Source organism: Mchenga conophoros, linkage group LG5 (genome assembly GCF_057382185.1).
Source record: "Mchenga conophoros isolate Kocher_MC1m ecotype Shallow Benthic linkage group LG5, M_conophoros_male_GT1.1, whole genome shotgun sequence".
NCBI classification, from domain to species: Eukaryota; Metazoa; Chordata; class Actinopteri; order Cichliformes; family Cichlidae; genus Mchenga; species Mchenga conophoros.
In genome coordinates, this window is record NC_140530.1 from 27880787 (window position 1) to 27905514 (window position 24728).

Consider the following 24728-nt stretch of genomic DNA (forward strand, 5'->3'; position numbering starts at 1 on the left):
ATCACGAAGATCGAGATACCAAACTGTAAATTTATCGGCATGCTCAACAATTAAAGTCGGGTGACTTATTTGCTCATGTTTGTGGGAGGTGGAGGGTTGTTTTTAGATATGATGTCTAACCAGTAACCCACAAGGCTAAAAGATCGCTCTCTCGGATTTAAAAATATTAATAATGACTGAATTCTATATGTTTCCTGTCTACGATAGCCGATAAAGGAACCACTAACGCCCATATAAAGTGAGAAATATGTGCCCAGTAGGGGAATATTGTGCTACTTGCATCAAGCAGCCTACAAGTCAGAGCAATCAAAATGTGATCGATGGCAACGGACTTGCGACGACAAAGTAGCCCCGGGCGGTCTGGGTTCTTCAAGTTTGCAGAATGCGCAGAAGAGTGAACAAAAAGTCAAGCATTGAAGATTAATGAAATAAATACACATTTCATTTTTTTTTTACCTTTTTGCAGCAGCCTTCTCTTCAATATAGCCTGAAGAAAAAGCATTTTTCCCCACACCGGTTCCAGACTGGATGGGTAATTCTCTCCTCATGGAAGAGCAGAGGAGGAAGAGGAAGAGGGAGGCAGAACTTCAGTCTGCATGCACTCCCTCCTGCTCGCTCTCTTTTTCTTATCCTCCCCCTCTATCTCAAAGGGACCCCCCTCCCTGTTGACACCAGCTGAACTGTAGGCAGTGCGCGTGTTTTTAAATACTCCGCAGAAGAGAGGGGGGAAATTAAGAAGCCCTATCAATAATCGACTTTAATCAGGAGTGTTCTCACTCTGGTGCTTCTACCCTGGTTCTGTTCTGATAGAGCTCATCCGTGTTTTCCCATGTTCTCCTCCTCGTTTTCTTTATGCACTAATTTAATTACAGCATTCTCTCTATCTTCTTCTCTCCCTCTTTCAGTTTCTTTCCTGATTATGCAAAAAAATCGTAGCTCAAAGCCTTCGGGACTTTTGATGTCCTAGTTTTTTTCTTCTTCTTCTTCTTCTTCTTCTTCTTATTTTTTCCACCCAAAGTGTGTGTCTAGTGGACTTGCATGTATAGCGAGTTTCTCTCTCTCTCTCTCTCTGTGTGTGTGTGTGTGTGTGTGTGTGTGTGTGTGTGTGTGTGTGTGTGTGTGTGTGTGTGTGTGTGTGTGTGTGTGTGTGTGTGTGTGTGTGCGCGTGCGCGCAAGAGAGAGGTGCCATGAAATGTGCGGCCAAAAGATGAAAGCTTCTGCCACTGGAACCCACCACATCATGACTTATTTCTCGGCTCCCCTGTCGTCGGTGATCACAAGTTGGCCAGTGTCGCCTGAAGTGAAATGAAACCGAGGAACACTCTGTCCCTCCATACACAAATCTGCCCTATGTGTCCTTCTATATCATCCTGTTCAGCTTTTCACTTAGAGCAGAACAACATCCTGCGTGGAAACAGTACAGCAGGACCGCAGACAAGTTTTGTGTACACTTGCTGTCAAAATCACACCTGAAAGTGCAAATTTGAGTATTGTGAACAGGTTGTTTAGATGGGGATGAATATATTTTCGAAATCGAGTTACAAATCTGAATTGGAACAATATTCAGTGAATGAAAAAATAAATGCTTGATTGTAAATTTGTAGCTTCATTGTGAAGATATTTTATCAAATATGAATTCTGCAAACATTAATCTCCTGCTAAAACCAGGCAAAGACCCTGTATAGCCCTCAAGCTATCGTCCAATATCCCTTATAAATGTAGACCTTAAAATAATCTGCAAAGCTCTCTCAAAGAGACTGGAGAAAATAACCCCCCTCTTAATTCATCCTGACCAAACTGGTTTCATAAAAGGTAGGCACTCATCAACAAATACACGTAGATTACTTAATTTGATAGACTACTCATACAGTAAAAACCTAGAAACTACAATATTCTCTTTAGACGCAGAAAAAGCATTTGACAGAGTTAACTGGAAATTTCTATTTGCAACTTTACACAAATTTGGTTTTGGATCCTCTTTCATAAACTGGTTAAAAATATTATATAATTCCCCAACAGCTTGTGTTAGAACAAATGACCAGACATCCTCCAGCTTCTGTCTCTTGAGGGGCACCAGGCAGGGATGCCCACTCTCCCCTTCACTATTTGCAATTTTTATTGAACCACTAGCAGCAGCAATTAGACAGAATTCAGTAATTAAGGGCATAAAATGCAAGAACATGGAACATAAAATCAGCCTTTATGCGGATGATGTGTTACTCTTTCTCCAAAATTCACAAACCAATATCTCTGGGGTGATTGAATTGATAAACTCTTTTGCAAGAATATCAGATTACTCAATTAACTGGTCAAAATCTACAGTCCTACCGATTAATTGCTCCTTCCATAATTCCTCTTCTACACCACTGCAATCGGGAAATATAAAATATTTAGGTATTAATGTTTCTCCCAAGCTTGCAGATCTAACTAAATTAAACCATATCCCACTTTTAAAGAAGGTAGAAGATGATCTGGCTAGATGGAAATGTCTACCCATATCACTCATGGGAAGGGTTGCCGCTATAAAAATGATGGTCTTACCAAAAATAAATTATTTATTCTCAATGATCCCAACTAAACCGCCACAAGATTGGTTCAGATCTCTAGATTCATGTATGTCCAAATTCCTTTGGAAAAATAAACCCCCACGTATAAGCTTAAAAACACTACAAAAGACCAAGGATAAAGGAGGACTAGAGCTGCCTAACTTTCAGCACTACTTCTTAGCCAACAGGCTTCAGTTTATCTCAGGATGGCTAAAACACACCCTCTTAGATGAACCTTGGCTAGATGTAGAACAAGCACTCTGCAATAATCTAGAGATCTCAGACCTACCATTTATCAGCTCAAACATCCAACGACATGAATGCTTTAAAAGCATCAACATCAGCTCTTCTCTGACAGCATGGTGGGAGTTTCTAAAATTGACAGCGTCTTCATTAATCCCATGCAAACGTACACCTATCTGGAACAACCCTGACATATTACAAAACAATAATATGATAAACTTTTCAGATTGGAGTGATAAAGGAATCAAATATTTAGAACATATACTAGAAGGAACAGAATTTATTTCATTTGACGGACTAGTTACACAATATGGGATCAACAAGAAAAGATTTTTAGAATATCAACAAATTAAATCCATAGTAAAAAAGAAATTTAAACCGGGTCAAGTTGAACTACAAACACCACCAAGTGTGGTTCAATTTCTTACTCTTAAACCCCCCAAATTACTATCCAAAATATACAGAATGCTTTCTAAAACAGATGAATCAATATCACTTCCTATTGCAAAATGGGAAGCGGATTTATCAGTTAACTTAGACCTAAACTTCTGGTCTCAGATTTGCTTAAAAACCTTTCATCTAATTAGAAATCCCAGTCTTCAATTAATTCAATACAAAATATTACATAGAGTGCACTATACAGGTCATCGGATGTTCAAGATGGGCTTTACGTCTACCAACAACTGCTCACACTGCCAAACCAATTCACCGGACAATTATATCCACGCTCTTTGGTTCTGTCCACCAGTTCAGAAGTTTTGGCGCGAGATACGTGAAGACTTATCGAAGTGTCTGAAATGTAACATTCCAACTTCCCCCTTAGTGTGTTTGTTGGGCAGCTTAGATAATGTCACTTCAGAAAAGAATATCGCCCATATGGTTTTCACTGCCCTATGCATAGCCAAGAAAACAGTCCTCATGAACTGGAAAAATAAAAATAATCTTAATTCTAACCAATATAGAAATTATCTATTAGATTACATTAGTCTTGATACAGCCTCTGCCACCACATCAGATCAATTGCTCTGGGCTCCTTTGATCAGCTCCATCACCTAGTGGGGGTGGGGGGTCATAGTTTGGTCCCGCCTTCACTGTTGTGATTGGTGTGGGGGTAGGGACAGGCTTAGGGCGTCGGGGGGTTCCCCGGAGGCATCTTCCTTGGGGGGCTCAACCCGGGGTAGCGGTCATGTCCGGTTAGGGGCTCTGTTGGCTCTCCGGTGACTGTTTCCTCGCGGCTGCGTGCAGCGGGGCTAGGGGAGGGTCTGTGCTGACGGACGTGGGTTACTGACCTGGTAGCCTGGCTGGCCCTGGGTGGGTCCGGGATGGGCGTGAGGTTCTGGGGGCGCTCCGTCTCTGGGCTGGGACCCGGACCGGGCCTCGGGGGCTTGGGTCCTGGTTGGTGTGTTGCCGGGGTTGTGGGCGGGTGGGTGCATGGGGGCCCAGCCCTGGAGCAGGGTGCCGCCGGTGCATCGAGCCACCTGGGGGGCTCTTCAACTGGTGGGGGAGATTGTCACATCTTGCAGGAGCTTTCCTCTCCTCAGGAGCTCCCTCTGCAGGAGGGGGAGATACAGGAGAGGTGGAGGAAGATCTCAGCCTGGGTGTTTATTGTCTTATGTAGTCTGGAAGATGAGTGGATGGTGGGGTGGGTGCAGTTTTCTCTGTGGTGGGGTTGGGTGGACTGTCCCGGGCTCTGTGGGGCCGGGTGGCGCTGCTGCACTGGGCCCGGTCTGGATGGGCCTGGGCCCCCTTTCCCTGGCGGGTCACGGAGTATGGGGGTGCCTACTGGGGTCAGCGGGGGAGCTGGCCCCAGGGAGAGGTCACTTGCCCCTCCCTTCCTTCCCTCCCCATCTCCAGCTGCCTCCCTCTTCCCGCTCCACCACAACCACCCACACATGCAGGGCCTTGGAGTAGGGGTATGTCACCAGGGTGCAGAGGAGGCTACCCCCCCCCCTCTGTCCCCTTCTGGCTGCCTCTGCCTCAATTTTATCCCACAACTTAGACATTCACATTACTCACACTCTCATTACACATACATATAGGATCTTGGGGGTGGGCACGATACACGGAGTCCAAAGTACCATCAGGGTGTACACCCCACCCCTGGCATCGTTGCCCACCTCTCAATTTTAAATACACGTAGACATTGAGGGCTAGCAGGAGGGACCATGCGCTTACCTGCTGCTCTCTGGCAGGTAGCTCCATGCCCTCCTGGGTTTTAAATGCACCTTAGAACACACATGCATCAACATTACAATGAGCGGGTGGAGGGAGGTTTGGAGTCTTCTCTCACCCCCGTTCTCTGCGACCTGCTGGAGCAGGGGGGCTAGGAGGAGGAGTTGGCCGTCTGACTGCGGTCTGGAGTGTGGAGCCTTCCTGCTGCTGCGGAGTCGGGGCGGTCTGCCTCCCCCCACCGGGCCACTTCGGAGGTGAGGTGCCCCCGGCCTCTTGGCCTGGGGCTCGGTCACTCAGGCACAGCTGGCTGCCGGCGGAGCTCACGGGCGCGTCACTGCAACTCCCCCTGGCTTCTGCTCCGCGGCTGCTGAGTGAGCCCTCATCTGGGACTCTCCTCAGCTCTTTCCGGGACAGTGGCGCAGCTGCCCCTCTGTTGGTCTTCCTTGGTCTCTTGTGTTCTGGGGGCCTCTGGATGTCTGGAGTTTTGATCTCCTCCACACCTGCTTCAAGCCCTGGAGGACGGGGCTGTGGCCCCCCCACACCCTCTAGCAGATTATTACATGAAGGAACCTTTTAAAAAAACAAAAAACAAGCGCGTCCATGCTCACAGGTGTACACACGGGTGATCACACCCACAAACTACACCCTTTTTGGCTCCTACCTCAAAGCACACTGTGTTCTGTTGATCTTATGTGCTGCACAATAATGTTTAACATTTAGTATTTACTGTCATATTCCCATATATCATTGTGATGTTGTTTATTCTATTACTCTTGTTCTCTTCTGCTTGCTTTCTTTTTTCTTTCTCAGCAGGTGATCCAGGTGATCGATATATGCATTTTTTTTTCTCTGCCCGTTCTGTTGGTTTTTGTCTTTTGCCCTTCTCCCCCGTCCCTCTTCTCAGCTGTTTCTCTTTCCCTCTTTCTTTCTCCCCTTCTTTCCCCCAGTCAAGTCTGTCCCGTATTCAGTAAGTGAAAATAAAATAAACAATAAAAGGTGAATCAAATGGACCATTACGGCAAGGCTGGGATGGTCAGTTTGGTAAAGTAAATCCGTTGGGCATCTTTCTTTGCCTTTAGACAACAATTCTGATGGCAAAAGAGCCAAACGGGACAGGCCAAAAAAAAAAAAAAAAAAAAAGAAGATATTTTATCCACCTTTATATCCCGTGTATAGAAGCTGCAACACCTCTTTTACATAATCTTGAGGGTGTAACAGGTTTAGAGACCTGCAGACATTTGAATACTTCCTCACTATCCTGAATGTGAGAATCAGCAATTTATCTTACCCTCTGTGTCCATATGTTTTAAAACATATAGTGTATTGTCCCAAATACTTATATTTCACACAGCAGTGGAGTTTTCAAGATAACTTGCAATAAGGAGATTACGGTTTGGGTGGTATTCATCTAATGTGCACTGTATCCCCTTATGTATAAACAGAAAAAATAGCATACATGTATATTTTATGGTTTTAGACTCACACCTGCAGAGCAAACAACAGAACCTGCAACAACTCGCACAGCTGCGTTCAATCTCTGAGCCAGTCTTTCTGTGAGGCACAAGTTGATCTAGCTTTGACACACAAAGTGACAGTTAAGACATGGGCTGACAAACAGTTTGTGCATCTAGTTTACACCAATCTGCTGTTTCTGCGAGCAAACCACAGAGAAGTGTATTAATATGCGAAATGAGACACTGTGCCACCAAAAAATGTTAGCAGCTTGGAAAAGTCTGGGATTTGAGAACAAAGAAACAAAGTCAGCTGAATAGATTAGACATACGCTTAAAACTTGGTACTGTTTGTCTACAGTCAGAATGTGACATCAGCTGTTTTTTCACTTTGGTGTCACAAAGGGCTGAAACCTTTATATTCTAAGACATACTGTACATTTAGCAGAATGCAATAAGACAATAAGTCCTCACACACACTAGACCTACTGTGTCTCTTTTTAAATTTTTTTACTCAAGACTTAAAAAGTCTTGAGTCCACAAGTGCTTACAGCGGTGAACCTGGACAATCAGTAAGTACTGTATAGCTCTGTTGTAATTTCTGTGTACAATTCTGTCATTGAGCTCACAATAACGCACATTTATTAAATGCAGTTAAGCAGAACTCTAGAAAAAAAGAAAATCCTCCAAGCAGGTAAATAACAAAAATCTACTGTTCCACCACAATGCTGCCAAACAGGACATTGATTAAACAAGCAAATATTAAGCAAGTCAAATGAAAGCGCATAAATAAAACTATAGTCGACAGGCTTCTGACTCTCATAGATGGAGGCACAGTCACACTTGTCCAAAAACTGTCACAAAGAAAAGTTTTACAAGTTTCCGTCTTAGGAAGGAATCCTTTCATCTTTTCATACACAGCAAAATCTCCAGTGTTAAATTAACACTGGAGAGTGTCTATATGGGTCCACACCTCTGAGTGTTAAATACAACACTGTTGAGTGTTAAATTAACACTTTTGACAGTGTTATATGTTTAAAAGTAACCTAGTCAGTTTTGAAGATTAACAAAGACTAACACTGAGCAGTGCTGATTTTCTAACACTGGAAAATAACTCAAAATGTTAGAACTATTCCAGTGTTAGAAAATCAGCACTGCTCAGTGTTAGTCTTTGTTAATCTTCAAAACTGACTAGGTTACTTTTAAACATATAACATTTGTGGAAAATTCTTTCTTCGTGCCACAGAAACAATGAAGAGCAGATACAGAAAATGCCATAATATCAAAATGGCACAGGCAGAAGTGAGAGCGTGGAGGCTGGTAAGCAACACGGTTCTTAGAAGAGACCCCGGTCAGTAGTTGATTGAAATAACATTTAAACTGCTACCAAACACATGAATAAGGGCATCTTAACAATACAGTAAGTTTTACCAAAACCATTATATGCTTCACATAGTTGCAGTGATGTTGCATTAGGTTACATTAGACTGCCGGCATAACAACAGACATTAATGTTGCTGTGTCCATCCCCTGCAGACTGAGAATATTTTTGGCAGATTGACTAAATGGGAGACTTTTAAAAATCATCACTTATTCATCCTGTATGATGCAATAATTTCATTTAGTCTTCAGTGTATAGATAGCTCTTGTTTTTTTTTCCATTTCAGTTCTTTTTTTTTTTTTTAACTTGCAGTGACACAGTACCCAGGAAAGGAGTCAGAAAAGGTTTTGCTGTCTGAGGGGGAAAGTCTTTTCATCTTTTCCTTGGTTAACAGTGAATCATCTGACATGAGAGGTCCTTCGAGAGACAAAGAAAAGATGTAAAAGTCTCCTGGTGCTTGCACTTGCTGTACTTTTTTTTATATATATCTCTCATCCACAAGCGCAGTGCATGACCTACAACTTCATACTAAAAACTGTCAGTTTTTACAGAAACCCAGCATATTTTAGCAATGGTTTAACCCAAAATTTGGCCAGAAGAACTGTGATCTTAACTCACTTTATAAGGCATGTACTGCCAAGTGAGTATCTTTAATGGCTTAAAGAGGTATGGTGAACATACAGCCAGTTTTCAGTGTCAAAAGGTCGCTCTCTTTTTACCTGGTTAGCTCACAATAGGAATTTATGCTTAACACATAATGTGGTCTGGATCAAGTTACATTAAGTCTTTTGGATTAATATTAATATAATTTATCTTCTGAAGGAATATGTTTTATACATGCAGCCTGCAGAGACACACTGCATCTGACTAATACCAACCAAGAAAGCTATACAGTAAAGTTATATTCACAGAAATATGTAAGCAATCAGTTGGTTATGTAGGAAACGGAATTTTACTTTTATCTGGACATAAGCTAAACTGATCATTAGGCTTTGGTTGTGTTTTAATGTATCAGTTTTAACGTTTGAGGGTACTAATATACAGCCGTCTCCAGTACTGAGGTATAAACTAAATATATTTACTTGTGAAGTAAAATGTTCTCCTAGCATTGCTGTCTTGCCTTATTTACAGCACAAAAAATACAATTTGCCAAACATTTTTATTGCCAATTTTTTCACCATTTCTTTAATAGTGCCTACTGCGTACTTCACTTTCTGACTAACATAGACAGCAATAAAGTTCACTCACACACACCTATTATTTCTATCTGGGGGTTTTCAGTTTTGTTAAGCTGTTTTAACTTGTGTTCCCCATAAAGGTTGTGCAGACCACATGAACTTATGCTAAAACCTGGGCACTTCTCTTACTTGTCATATTATGATTACAATAGAATATATTTAGAACCTGGCATCTAGTTTCTGAGCTCATCCTTCCGCACATATATGTTACATATAGAAGTTGGGGAATAATGGGTAAAGATTCCTCCCTGGAGCCTAGAGATGGAGTGGTGGAAATGGTGGAGGAATGGAAACAACAGGAAGTGATGCAACAGCAGTGACACTGACATGCCAGAGGGAGAGATGGGAAACTTTGCAGCATAAATAGACCATCAAATTGTTAGGGCACGTTTGATACAAGGAGAAATGCATATTACACATGTAGGATGGACGGGATTACATGAAAGTAGCTAGTTCACAGGACTGACTGTATTTGTGAAGTAGTATAGCACAAAATCAAAATCAATAACGCTGGCCAAGTATGTGCATGTCAATCTGCTCATTCATCCTTGTCAAAACATTTAGTCTACAGCACCCACAATGCAACTCAAAGCTTGAAAAATTTAAGATTTTGCTGTGTATTATTTTTAGCATTCAAACATATTTTAGTAGAATAAACTCAAGGTGACATAACTTTATCAGCTCCCCTTAGACGTATGGAAAAGGAAGACAGGAAGCATGAGGTAGTGTAGGTTAGCATGTTTCTGTAACAACTATATCAAAATGTGTAATTTACTCTTTTGGATTAATTTCCCACATCTTTGGATGGTTGAAACACAAACACATGCACACACCTTCTGTCTTTCCCAATTGTAATCAGCCTTTAGACTGGAGCAGACTAAGAGGCCAACTAAACTATCATACCACTGACCCAATTTTCTGATACAAGGCTCTAATCAGTTTGATATGGCTAAAACATTAGATCCAAGATGATATATAAAACAAGTGCTCCTCATGTTTATTTCATCCAGTCGAACACTTTTGTCTTTCCTCAAGGTTTTTCACACCAAGACAAAGTGAATAAGCCTTAGGTAAATGCAAACATTTGTATAGAAACACAGGCTGCTGTGACAGTTGGTCTAAAATTGTTTCCTATAGTTCACTTTTTACAGTACATGCATTTGATGTTACAGAAAATATGCACTAAAAATTGATGCAAAAGGACAAAAGATGTGAGACGTGTGGCTTTTTAGCTGTTGTATGTTCTACAGTAGCTTGCATCAGCCAGTCTATAAAGTCTTCCGTTTCTGCTTTTTGGGGTCACTCAGGCTTTGATATAATATATAATTCTTGCTGAGGATGAAAGTTATGCATGTCTTTCTTATGTGAGCAGGAACTGAATCAGATAAAGTTACAGCTGTAAACCAATGGCATATAAGTTATTAACCTTTAGTCTGCATGAACCAATGCTCTTAGATTTACAAATTCTGCAATTTGGCCGTAGTGACACTTGGATTTATCCTCTTCACCTAATGGATTCTTAACCTTTACAGGATTGCATAAAGACTTTGGTCTTCATGGTGTCAGTGAACTTCGTGTTGGCTGCCTTTACCTTTGATGGTGAACAAGTGCTGAACTCTTACTGTTAACTGAACTGTTACTGTTTTTGTACCCATTGAATCACACAGGACCATGAGTCATAACATGATTCAGAATACGTGAGCAGCTGATGTGGAGGCAGTATTTTCTTTTCTTTTACACTTGCAAAGGTGCAAAGTTAACCTATTAGAACATCCTCTGGACTTTCAGTGTCTGTAGTATTTCTGCACAATGTAATCCAGTATTTCTTCATATGGTTTTATATCACCTCTCATGCCCCGTCATTTTTTCCCCATCAACCTTAGAGGTTTTCATAGCATGATGAATTCAAACTGAATCTAGCCACAGAACAGCTTCTTTTCCTCCAGCTTGAGCTAGATTGATTAACTCTGTCCCACCTGGTATGTCGGGTTGATTAAATCGAATGGCAGCTTCTATTGGAGATAGCAGTTGACAGGAGCAAAGTGTTTAACACACACACACACACACACACACACACACACACACACACACACACACACACACAAAGAGTTAAGGTAAATAGAACTAACTTATACTGACAGGTCCCAGCTACTGACAACTTCCTGTACAACCACTCAGTCTGGCAGGAGTTTAATTTTATTCGACAATCAAGAACCCCTGGTGTAATCTAACAGGACAAGTGGGACTAAAGTCATAATCTAATTGGGCAGCTTCTCCTGATAGGCTGCAATGGCATTTCTGAAACATGCTCAAGGGATGTTTTTTATTCTGTAGGTCAAATAATAATAATAACTTTAGCTTATTACACACTGCTCAGAAAAAAAGAAAAAAAGGCATACTTTTTATTCAAAGCATAGCTTCAAATCAGTTACATTTCTGGGATATTGATCTGGTCAGTTAAGTAGCAGAGGGGTTAGTTGATCAGTTTCAGCTGCTTTAGTGTTCATTTATTTCACTAGTTTTGCATTTGGCTATAGTCAGTGTCACTACTGGTAGCCTGAAGTGATACCTAGACCCTTCAGAGATTGCACAGGTAGTCCAGATCCTCCAGGATGAAAGATCAAAACAGGCAAGGATGTTTGCCGTGTCTCCCAGCACAATCTCAAGAGGTGAAGAGAATGGGTTGCCTCACCGCTCATTGGCTAAACGGCAGCAGTATGCTGATATCTTACTCCGCAGATGTGGCTCCGTTCGTGAGTTCTGCGAACTGGCTGGCCTTTTGTACAGTTGTGTTTTCAAAGTGATCCTTTAATTGTTTTGAGCAGTGTATAATATTATACTTCAGTATATTTCTAACTAATTAGACTGCTCATTCTTGTATACTTTCGGTAAAGATATCATTTATTTTGGAGTCAACTTAAAAGAAAGGCAGTTGTGATATAGAAAAGTGAGATCAGAGGTCAAGTGTGACATGATATTTAGATGCAAACTATACAGGGAGTGCAGAATTATTAGGCAAGTTGTATTTTTGAGGAATAATGTTATTATTGAACAACAACCATGTTCTCAACGAACCCAAAAAACTCATTAATATCAAAGCTGAATGTTTTTGGAAGTAGTTTTTAGTTTGTTTTTAGTTTTAGCTATTTTAGGGGGATATCTGTGTGTGCAGGTGACTATTACTGTGCATAATTATTAGGCAACTTAACAAAAAACAAATATATACCCATTTCAATTATTTATTTTTACCAGTGAAACCAATATAACATCTCCACATTCACAAATATACATTTCTGACATTCAAAAACAAAACAAAAACAAATCAGCGACCAATATAGCCACCTTCCTTTGCAAGGACACTCAAAAGCCTGCCATCCATGGATTCTGTCAGTGTTTTGATCTGTTCACCATCAACATTGCGTGCAGCAGCAACCACAGCCTCCCAGACACTGTTCAGAGAGGTGTACTGTTTTCCCTCCTTGTAAATCTCACATTTGATGATGGACCACAGGTTCTCAATGGGGTTCAGATCAGGTGAACAAGGTGGCCATGTCATTAGTTTTTCTTCTTTTATACCCTTTCTTGCCAGCCACGCTGTGGAGTACTTGGACGCGTGTGATGGAGCATTGTCCTGCATGAAAATCATGTTTTTCTTGAAGGATGCAGACTTCTTCCTGTACCACTGCTTGAAGAAGGTGTCTTCCAGAAACTGGCAGTAGGACTAGGAGTTGAGCTCGACTCCATCCTCAACCCGAAAAGGCCCCACAAGCTCATCTTTGATGATACCAGCCCAAACCAGTACTCCACCTCCACCTTGCTGGCGTCTGAGTTGGACTGGAGTTCTCTGCCCTTTACCAATCCAGCCACGGGCCCATCCATCTGGCCCACCAAGACTCACTCTCATTTCATCAGTCCATAAAACCTTAGAAAAATCAGTCTTGAGATATTTCTTGGCCCAGTCTTGACGTTTCAGCTTGTGTGTCTTGTTCAGTGGTGGTCGTCTTTCAGCCTTTCTTACCTTGGCCATGTCTCTGAGTATTGCACACCTTGTGCTTTTGGGCACTCCAGTGATGTTGCAGCTCTGAAATATGGCCAAACTGGTGGCAAGTGGCATCTTGGCAGCTGCACGCTTGACTTTTCTCAGTTCATGGGCAGTTATTTTGCGCCTTGGTTTTTCCACACGCTTCTTGCGACCCTGTTGACTATTTTGAATGAAACGCTTGATTGTTCGATGATCACGCTTCAGAAGCTTTGCAATTTTGAGACCGCTGCATCCCTCTGCAAGATATCTCACTATTTTTGACTTTTCTGAGCCTGTCAAGTCCTTCTTTTGACCCATAAAAGATTAAAGATTATAAATTATTCTTTCCTTGACTATTTTTTTATGTTCATTGTGTTTCTCTTTCTCCATTTTTCTCCGACCATTATCTTTTTCCTTTTTTGATTGGCTTTGAGCTGGCTGGACATAATCCTCCACGCTATTCGAAATGGGAAAAAAAATACATAAATTTTGCTGGGAAATCTGTATTTTAGACAAATTAGAATTGTTATTGTCTGTTAACTAGAAAGGATTCCAGTGACATGTGTCTAAAAAGTACAAGTTTTTTTTTAAAAAAAAGTTACATGTTGAGAGATTTCTGCTGTCTACCCATGTGAATAATGGATTAAAGATTTGCTGACTTAAAGGTGTGCTGCTGAAGAGATGAGTACTCTGAATCCAGTTATTCTGCAGCATATCAAATCTCCTATCAAGCCATGGCAGGGACACATGAATAATTTGAATAATTTTTCTTCGCCTGTTCTGATTTTAATCTACTTTTTCTTCTGCCCATTTCTTGCCTCTGTTTCAAGATACAAATACATACGAATGTGTCATATTTAATCATAAAATGTTAAAAAATACAAAATAATAAAGATGGTAAATGAAATAATAATTCAAAAACAATAATAAAAGTAATAATAAGCTGCACTTATTCCAGATTATTTTGTTATGTTAAATGAAGTCAGTAAGTAGTAATGAAGTATCATCAGGAGTTATAGCATAGTGTACAAAAGATTTCTGTTTATATACACAGAAAATAAAAGAGTTGTATCATTTCCCTGGATTCTTGATTATGTCTTAATTTTGGTGTGTGTATAAAAAGCTACTTTATTTCTCCTGCTATGCATATCTATACATTTTCTGCTATTCATATGTTTAATGAAAAATTAATACTTGCATGCATGCAGGAAAAGTTCTGCCACAGTTAATAATGATACCATAGATGAAGACGCACACACCAATTTGCCTACGCATAAACATAAAAAATTCATAATGAGTTCTGCTAGACCTAATTAGCATCATGGACACGCACTCAATAGATATGTCAGTTCATGAAGCATTCTGGATGTGGTACATGGGGCTTTTTATTTAAATAAAAAGCAAACAAAAAGTGTTATAAAATATAATAACCTGCAAAATGATTTTCTTTCACTGTTCATTTATATATATATTTTTAGAAAAATTCTGGCTGACATGCTGCATTACATGAACCTTCAGGTTTTTCTTTTTGCTTTTATCTGCTGTCCACAGCATCAAACAATCTATTCACTTGTTGTTGTTGAGAAACACCAGTTTAATGCCTCTGTGCTGTCTTTCAGTCCAGCATTGCCCAGCTTTCCTAGCGGCCTGTGGGATCCCCGGGTAGTTGTAGCTATCCTCAATATCTGCAATGTTGCCTTTAGGTAGTGCAATTCCCTCAGTTTCGACTATCTTCTTCCTCTTTGTTACCATCCAAAAACACTTCTCCAGTTCAAATGACATTCCAGTGTTATTGCTGTAGATCCTTGTGGTGTGGATCAGTGAATCGATGTCTTGTTCACTCTTTTTTTTTGGATGACATCAAGCTGTAACAAAATAATCTGGAATAAGTACAGCTTATTATTACTTTTATTATTGTTTTTGAATTATTATTTCATTTACCATCTTTATTATTTTGTATTTTTTAAACATTTTATGATTAAATGTTAAAAAATGTTAAATAGAGGAGGTGGCGATTGCTCTATTCCCTTGCTGACACCCAGAAATCCCACAGTGGCTGGAAAAAGCTGGACTGAAAGACAGCACAGAGGCACTAATCATGGCAGCACAGGAACAAGCTCCAAGCACAATATCATAGAGACAAGTATGCATAATGCTAGATCCCAAGTGCAAACTATGCAAAGATGCCCCAGTCCAACACATAACAGCAAGGTGCAAGAAGCTAGCAGGCAGTGCATACATGAAATGCCATAAGTGGCCAGCATTGTATACAGTAACCTCTGTGCCAAGAATCGCCTGGAAGTCCCAAGGTCAAAATGGGACACGTCCCTGAGGGTGGTTAAGAATGACCGAGCTAATATCTTGTGGGACTTCCAGATACAGACAGACAAAGAGATGAATGCTAACCAGCTGGATATAGTAGTGGTGGACAAGCAAAGGAAGATGAACGTAGCGATAGGTGTAGCTATACCAACTGATAGCGACATCAGGAAGAAAGAACATGAGAAGCTTGAGAAATACCAAGGGCTGAGAGAAGAACTTAAGAAGATGTGCAGAGCATTCTGGATAAGTTTCTTAGATCTTTGCTCGGAAGAGCACAATCCTAGGAACAGCAAAGGTACTGTGCAGAGCCCTCAAGCTACCAGGCCTCTGGAACCCGAGCTTAAAGGATAAATACCGCCTGCATGGGCGAGAAGGGATTTTTTAAATATATCCATCCATCCATTCTCTTCTGCTTATCCTTGTCAGGATCGTGGGGGAGTGGGAGCCTATCCCAGCTGTCTTAGGGTGAGAGGCTGAGTATACCCTGGACAGATTGCTGTCACAGCACTAACACATAGAGAAGACTACCATTCGCGCTCACATTCACGCCTTTTTTCATATGTTTTTTTTTTTTTTTACTTTCAACAAACAAAGAAGTAAAAATTGTTTTTTGTAATCAAAAGAATCATGCTCTTAATAAGTGGATAAGTTCACTCAAATATATGATCAGTTACTACCTTTAAACAAGTTGCACTTTTGAAAATTCCCAACTGGGATAAAGGGGATCTAGAAAGATGTGGGGAAAACAGTAGCCTGAACACCACTCTAAATAAATATAAAAATAGATATAAAAATAAAAAATTCTTAATTAAACTGGTCTCCATTATTTGTATCCACATGCAATGACAGCCTTTAGAGAAAATTTCCTTAAAATGTACAGTCACAAGAAGTCTAAGTGGATATCTAAAACCTGATATACTGGTCTATGAAACAACAACAAAAAAGAAGACAACAACAATAAACATGCGTGAATGAAGCATAAATTTAATTAGAATTAATTGAAAACAATGGATCTGGCATGTCTGTAAAAAATGTAACAAAAGACATATCTTGGCAAGGTTAATTGTTTCTTTGTCTCACAGTATTGCTGTAATTAATTTTTAAAAACCTAGATGACCTTCTTCTTATTGACACTGTAAACACCATTAAACTACATTAAACTAATGTGGAGTTGCAAATTACAATAGTCTGCGTTGCACTTTATGCAACACAGAATGCATCAGCTCGAGAAATCATGTCAACTGAAACAAACAGGGGTTTTCCACAGTGTTAACAGCTTCATCCATAATAAGCCATGAAGGGAAGCCATGCATGGTTGACTGTAGATGGTAGACACATCTATTTATTAAGCTAATATGGGGTGAGAGCATTCACTCGCAGGAGTCTGTAAAAGAGTAAAGCCGACACTGTTTTTATCCTCAACATCACAGTTGCCTTTGTCTCCTCTAAGCAATATTTTGAGATAGCAACAGTTCTCTGGAACTATTCTAAAATGTCATTTTTTGACCTCCACATGATGAAATGGAGCTCGGTATGAAAAGACCAAAGGGGGAAGTAAGGAAATATTAATGCATTATTCTTATAGCTGCAACGAAAAGACGTTAAAATGGATGGATTGGTCAATAAAACAGTTGAAGCAGACTCTTGTTCATACTTTAATGAAGTACCAAATTTATCATCTTCCTTCCCATTTTGAAATTATATCTAATAGCAAAAGGTTAAACATTAAGTAGCAAAGCTATTGAAATGACAGTAAATTCTTATTGTAATGTTCTGAACGACACTGTATGATTTAATTAAAATGTGCCATCTGAGAGTAAAAAACGTTCTCACTCACCCTGTCAAAGTAAAAATGTGATTTTTAAAGTGGAAGCTATTCATATGAAATTTCTTTTTCACTAAAGTGTGAAAAGTGCACTTACTCAAGTTGAATGATTAAATAGCTGAGGAATGTTTGGTAGTGATTTAAGGACATCCTTTGTCAAAATGACATTTTTAGAAGAACAGGTTGTAAGATGGCTTATTTGCCTAGGTTATACTTGGATATACATCATATAGTTTTTTCACTACTTTAAGAGTTGACCATCCACTTTTACATTGTTGTAGAAAATGCTTCTTATGTGACTGGTCATATTTAATGCACTAAACAAAAATCTTATTCAAGAAAGAAAAAAATATCCATGAAAAATGACAATAACTGATGGATTTTGCATTTTTCTTACTAAAGTTCTCTGTCTAAACCACCTATTTATCTGTCTGTCTGTACATAATACATACAGTGTGTGTGTGATGCCTAAAATGGACAAATATGGATAAAGTATGCAAGTTGTGTGCTGCTCACGGTGAAATTCTTCAATTCTTTATAGCCACTTTAGCAATAATGCAACATGCGTGGCTGGATAAGGTCATGTTCACAGTCAACTGTCTCGGTTCAGAAGAGAATGTCTACTTAGTAAAGATGTAAAGCTGCTTTGGGAAGCAAATTAGAACTCCTGAAATATCAAACAAGTCTTTCATAGCTTCTTAGTGCTGAATAAGTAAAGTGTCCACACAGAGAAATTGGATCTGCTGGAGTATGTTTGAAGTTTTGAAGTCACAGCGTGGCCCCCATGATCTTCCTCTCCCAATACAAAGAAGCAGGCTTACTGTTGGCTCAGCTCCATTCATGAGCCACAGAATTTGCAAATGAACGCTTGTGACTCATAGCCGCTTCCCCCTAAAATACACCATGCATCTTTAAGTAAGGAGGGTATGAAACATTTCGTGAAATTCGCTGAATTTATGGCTGCTCTGTTGTTTCTTCTGGCTGTTTTCCAAAATCGTTTCAAAGCATAATTTCCAAATTATCATAATTATACCAGTTGGAATTACTCTAATTATAGAATTATTGTAATTATTATTAGATTGAACATTTCCCCTGTTTACATAATGATTGTGTTAGTACTTGATTCAAAGACTGACAGCAACTTGATTGCTGCTGCTTGTCTCTGTCCTCTCATGTCCATGTCTTTTATTCTGACTTTTGTCATCCACTTTCATATGCAAGAATATCCATAACTCCTTAATTATCTTTCTTTCCCAACCCCTTTTCTCATACTTAATGATCACCCCTTCGCTCCTTCTCTATCTTTAGGTTTTAGAGCTTATCATCTTCTCCGTGGTGTTTCTTTCATTGTTATTTTTTTGTAATTATTTCTTGTCAAAACTATCTATCCATCCATCCATGTGTCCTCCCCCTCACTCTCTCGTTGCTCATCCATCTCTCACCTTCCTTTTCCCCTAATGAGCAAAATGTCGTCTGTTTCTGCTCCAGATATGTCAGAAATCTCTCCTGACAGAATCAAACATTCATCACAAACACATATATACACACACAGCAGACTGTGCTTCCCCTAGACTCTGAAGCTTCTGAGAATAGTTTGATCTTCTGATCGGGACTAACATAGGATTTTTTTCTGCTTTCCTTGTCTACTCCCTTTTTTGTCTGTATACACAGGTAATGCTATGTTTAAAATAACATATTTTGACCTTATGTTCTCTGAGGCAGTGCAACCGTTTCCACTGCAATTCAAACAAATGAGAATTTTAATCCATTTCATGCAAAACAATATGTGACAATGCTAGGAAAAAAACTTGCTTATATCGTCTAACGTATGAAAGAAACAAAAAGCTAGGGAGTACAAAGTCAATCAATGCAGACATTATATAAAAAAAAAAAAACACCCAGCGCGCCCCTGCGGGCGGTTTATCCTTCAAGCTCGGGTCCTCTACCAGAGGCCTGGGAGCTTGAGGGTCCTGCGCAGTATCTTAGCTGTTCCCAGGACTGCGCTCTTCTGGACAGAGATCTCCGATGTTATTCCCGGGATCTGCTGGAGCCACTCGCCTAGCTTGGGAGTCACCGCACCTAGTGCTCTGATTACCACGGGGACCACCGTTACCTTCACCCTCCACATCCTCTCGAGCTCTTCTCTGAGCCCTTGGTATTTCTCCAGCTTCTCGTGTTCCTTCTTCCTGATATTGCTGTCATTTGGAACCGCTACATCGATCACTACGGCCGTCTTCTTCTGTCTGTCTACCACCACTATGTCCGGTTGGTTAGCCACCACCATTTTGTCCGTCTGTATCTGGAAGTCCCACAGGATCTTAGCTCGGTCATTCTCCACCACCCTTGGGGGCATCTCCCATTTTGACCTCGGGACTTCTAGGTTATACTCGGCACAGATGTTCCTGTACACTATGCCGGCCACTTGGTTATGGCGTTCCATGTATGCCTTGCCTGCTAGCATCTTGCACCCTGCTGTTATGTGCTGGATTGTCTCTGGGGCATCTTTACACAGCCTGCACCTGGGGTCTTGCCTGGTGTGATAGACCCCAGCCTCTATGGATCTTGTACTCAGAGCTTGTTCTTGTGCTGCCATGATTAGTGCCTCTGTGCTGTCTTTCAGTCCAGCTTTGTCCAGCCACTGGTAGGATTTCTGGATATCAGCCACCTCCTCTATCTGCCGGTGGTACATACCGTGCAGGGGCCTGTCCTTCCATGATGGTTCCTCGTCTCCCTCCTCTTTCTTGGGTTTCTGCTGCCTGAGGTATTCACTGAGCACTCGGTCAGTTGGGGCCATCTTCCCAATGTATTCTTGGATGTTCCTTGTCTCATCCTGGACTGTGGTGCTGACACTCACCAGTCCCCGGCCCCCTTCCTTCCGCTTAGCGTACAGCCTCAGGGTGCTGGATTTGGGGTGAAACCCTCCATGCATGGTAAGGAGCTTTCTTGTCTTTATGTCAGTGGCTTCTATCTCCTCCTTTGGCCAGCCTATTACCCCAGCAGGGTACCTGATCACGGGCAGGGCGTACGTGTTGATGGCCCGGATCTTGTTCTTACCATTCAGCTGACTCCTCAGGACTTGCCTGACCCTCTGCAGGTACTTGGTGGTTGCAGCTTTTCTAGCGGCCTCTTCATGGTTCCTCAGCTGGATAGCGTAGTGGTTAAACTACACGCCTTTGGAACAGAGGATCGCAAGTTCGATTCCTGCCTGGGGCGTCTGTATCCAGTAAGGGTCCTAAGGCTAGACCCCCTATGCTAAGCAAGCCTACCGCAGACATGAGCGAGACAGATAAATATGAAGGCATGCCGGCTCGGACGTCGCCCGGATCAACAAGGTCCGCGTCAGGTGTTGAGGAACCAGGGCACCCTGACGAAAAGTGGGCTACTGGAACAAGAAGGCATCGGTGGGCAAGGGACGAAAACAGGGCGTTGTTGGAATGCAACTACGCAAGTAACCCCGGCGGAAGGGGCTACATGAATAGGATGAGGGACCTATGGATTCTTCGATACCCAACATCCACAATGACGGCGAAACAACTAGTAGCTCAGTGTTCCAACATTCGAAAGAAGGGACTGCTCTCACAGCTAGAGATTGACGAGGTACAACACAAATGCTACGGCAAGGAGGAGTCAGGACGCCAGGTCAGGGGGGAGATATCATCACCCCCACCCGAGATTGGGTACATAGCCCCAAGTGCGATAGGAGAAGGATCGTTGAGTGCGAGAGGAACTGACCTGAAAAATAGGATCATGGCCAAGCTTGAAACCTGGATCCCCCGTAGCCGGTTACCAAGATTACGTGAAGTACCCTCAGAAGGTCTGCTAGATGATGTTAATGCAGCACTACGGACAATACCTACAACCACGGTTACCGACACTAACAAGCTGATCTACAATACGGCAGCAGTGATCAGTGAGATGCTTGGCTACAAGTTGAACAGCCACAAGGGGCAGTACCCTCCATGGAGAAGGAGGCTAGAGGGCAAGATCAAAGTAGCACGGAGGGAGGTTAGCCAACTAACGGAGTTGCAGAAAGGTGCGACAAATAAGGTGCCTAAGAAATACAGCAAGCTGTCCATACCTGAGGCCTTGGAAACTGCCAAGCAAAGACTCACAGCCTTGGCCAGCCGCTTGAGGAGGTACACCAGAGAGATAGAAGGCAGGAGAATAAACCAGCTGTTCTCCACAGAACCAGCAAAGGTGTACTCTCAGTGGCAAGGGAACAATAAGAGAACAGCACCACCAAGGCTGGAGACGGAGCAATACTGGAAGAGCATATGGGAGAAGGATGCAACCCATAACGGCAATGCTCAGTGGCTAGAGGATCTGAGGGCTGACCACAGCGACCTCCCTGAACAGGGTCCAGTAACCATCACAGTGGCAGATATCCAAGAAAGGGTCTCCAGTATGAAGAGTTGGACAGCACCAGGGCCCGACATGGTTCACGCCTACTGGCTGAAGAAGCTGACTGCACTCCACGAGCGTCTGGCAGCACAAATGAACCAGCTGCTAGTTAACGAGAGACACCCGGAATGGCTAACTGAAGGCCGGACGGTCCTGATCCCCAAGGACCCCAAGAAGGGACCGGTCCCCTCCAACTACCGACCAATAACCTGCCTCAGTACTACATGGAAGCTCCTGTCAGGCATCATATCGGCTAAGATGAACAGGCACATGGGTCAATACATGAGCGGGACACAGAAAGGAATTGGCAAGAATACCAGAGGCGCAAAACACCAGCTACTGGTAGACAGAACAATCAGCTGAGACTGCAAGACCAGACTGACCAACCTGTGCACTGCCTGGATTGATTACAAGAAGGCCTATGACTCAATGCCCCACAGCTGGATACTGGAATGCCTAGAACTGTACAAGATCAATGGGACCCTAAGAGCCTTCATCAGGAACTCAATGGGGAGAGATATATATATATATATATATATATATATATATATATATATATATATATATATATATATATATATATATATAACGCAAGACATGGGACACAGTTTGTAGTTTGCCAACTGTCAACGCTTTCCCAACACTAGATGAATGCTTTCTGCATGCCAAGGCAATATTATTACATCATACATTCATTTAGTTTGTTTTGACTGTAATGGTGGACTTTGCATGGACTTACTTTTCTTATTTCATCTTACTGAAAAGAAAGCACTGGATGTAAACCTTGTGTTCTTTCCTTCACATCAATAGAGAGGGAAGGTCAGAGTAATCTAAAGGCTTGCATGAAGCTAGTTTCTAGATGTGCTTTGAAAAAGGAGAACATGCTGAATCTTTGCTCAACTCCTGCTCCAAAATCAACAACATTCACTCTTCCTGTGGTCCTCAGCTCATGTCTCCATATGCTCTGTAGCCTTCATTTGTAATTAAATTTTTGAGCCACCCAAAGTCAGAATCCATATTCCTTCTAATCACAGCTGGATTTCTGCCTATGGGATGAGTTATTTGCTCAGCAGTAAGACCCTAGTCTTTGTGAGCCATACAAAAAGATTACAAAGCAATTCACAGTCTTAGTAGCAACATGTGAGACTACAGTGTTTAGTTTGTCTTTCTTTGTGGTCTTTTTTAGCAGTTTGGTTCTAAAGACTTCTTGATTAAGGATTTAATGTCTGAAGAATAAATTAATCACATATATAGCACTGTATGATTTAGGTCGAGGGCATTCAAAATTTTGATGATTACTTAAGGGAGAAGACACAAAAGAAAAAAAAAAGCACGCAGTAAAGACTTTGTGGCAGTCTGTTCCCAGAATTATGATCTTGTTTTTGTTTTGTTTTTTATAATTACATTATCGCAGTTTTTTTTTCCTTTGGGTTTTTTTTTTTTTTTTTGGTCAGTTGTTGCTTTCAGCGTTTAGTCCAGAAAGTTTAGTCTGGTATACTCGTTTGAGCAAAAGTTGAAATGAAAGAAAAATGTCCTGATCTGCACCGTTGTATCACAGTATAAATTGTGGACAAATGAAATCTATAACAATTCGTTCTTTTCCTGTCACGCTCATTAGCTTTATATAATAAAAGGATAAAAGGATAGCAAAGCATTAAGTGACTTTGACATGACATGCTCATGTATTAGATAACGTATTGATATACTTGATGATGCATGTAACAGCTGATACATTAACTGCCTTTTTGTTTCTCACTAATGGCAATTCCACAGATGGCTGCACAATGATGTGATGAACCTTGAATTAATATTTAATGGCTTAGAAACTTCACACTACCATGTGACAGTTTCACTTGGAAAAGGTTTTTTTTCCCTCATTGAGCTTGAAATTGTTTCAACGATTATAGAATTGCAAGGTGAAAATGATCACTTAAAAATACATTAGGAACGAGTAAACATGGCGCATATAGTCAAATCTGACCGATCACAAAACTGCAATAAATGAAATGGAATTAATCTGAAATGAAAAAATGCACAAGTTAAAATAGGTATTTTCCATTCAGACATGAAGGAGAAGTAGAGCTAGTCCACCTCAGCATGGCCATTGATTAGTATCCCCAGTGGAATTAAAGACTTTGCTAAAAGGCACCTTCTGAAAAGTTACACAAAGGTGTTGTAACAGAATGTGTTCTCAGCTTCTTTGGTGTGAAGCTGCCACCAATCAGCAGAGGGCACTGATGGCAAAGAAAGTGGAAGAAGAAGAAGGAGACAAAAAAAGTGTCTGCAGGGGATATTAGATGGATGAAACAGAAAGGAAAAGGAGAAAATTACATTTAAAGAAAGGAGAAGAAATCTAGAACAGAAGATGGGGGTGGAAAGGGGTTGAGGTAGAAGAAACTGTTATACAGTAGGGAGGAAATAAGAGGTGTGGATATAAAACAGTTAATGAGAACAGTAGGTGAGAAGATGCAAAGAAGGACAAGAACTGTAATGGAGTTAGAATATATTACACAGGAAGAATATAAAGAGAAGTGGGGTGATAAAACGAGGAGCATAAGGAAAGTGAAAGGCTGTAGAAGAGGAGAGAATGGAGAGACGAGACATAGCAACAAATGTTAAAATCTACATACTATCTGTTTACAATGGCAGTGTTAAAATGCTAATGTTAAGCAGGCAATGCTTATCACATTAACCGCATAGATTTAAGTAATCTAGATGGCGGTTGCTTTCACCAAGGTTAGCAACTGTGTTTATTAAAAAAAACACACACACACACACACACAACTCTACAAAGCACAACTGAAAGTAATGATGGTTTTAAATTTGATCATAAACGTCACAACATTGGTCAAAATAACGTTCTCATAGTTGCTAGGTGACAATGCAGTGCAATACTAAATTATAATTCACTCAAAAAATGAACAAAATATGCCAAAGCTTGCCTTGAACAAAGGCACAGACACACAGACAGAACAATAATTTAAGTGTGACTCTGAAAAGAAAAAAAACGTACGATGAAAAGCATTTAAATGGCAAATGGCCTGTATTTGTATAGCGCTTTTCTAGTCCCTAAGGACCCCAAAGCGCTTTAATTTAATCACAGTTAATTAGCTGTGGAGATTTCCATT

At 41.0% G+C, this 24728-nt stretch overlaps 1 protein-coding gene across 6 annotated transcripts in view; it reads right to left on the minus strand.

The window, feature by feature from the left end:
* Positions 1 to 24728, minus strand: part of grip2b (glutamate receptor interacting protein 2b) — a 287364-nt gene that overhangs the window by 97808 nt on the left and 164828 nt on the right. For 2 of the 6 annotated variants that reach the window (XM_085274686.1, XM_085274685.1), the window contains exon 1: positions 457 to 567. The exons of the other annotated variants lie outside the window; for them this stretch is intronic. In XM_085274686.1, coding sequence (XP_085130812.1) covers positions 457 to 502 — 46 coding nt within the window. In that variant the 5' untranslated portion in view covers positions 503 to 567. Of the gene's footprint in view, positions 1 to 456; positions 568 to 24728 lie in introns of those variants that run through there. 6 annotated transcript variants of the gene reach the window in all.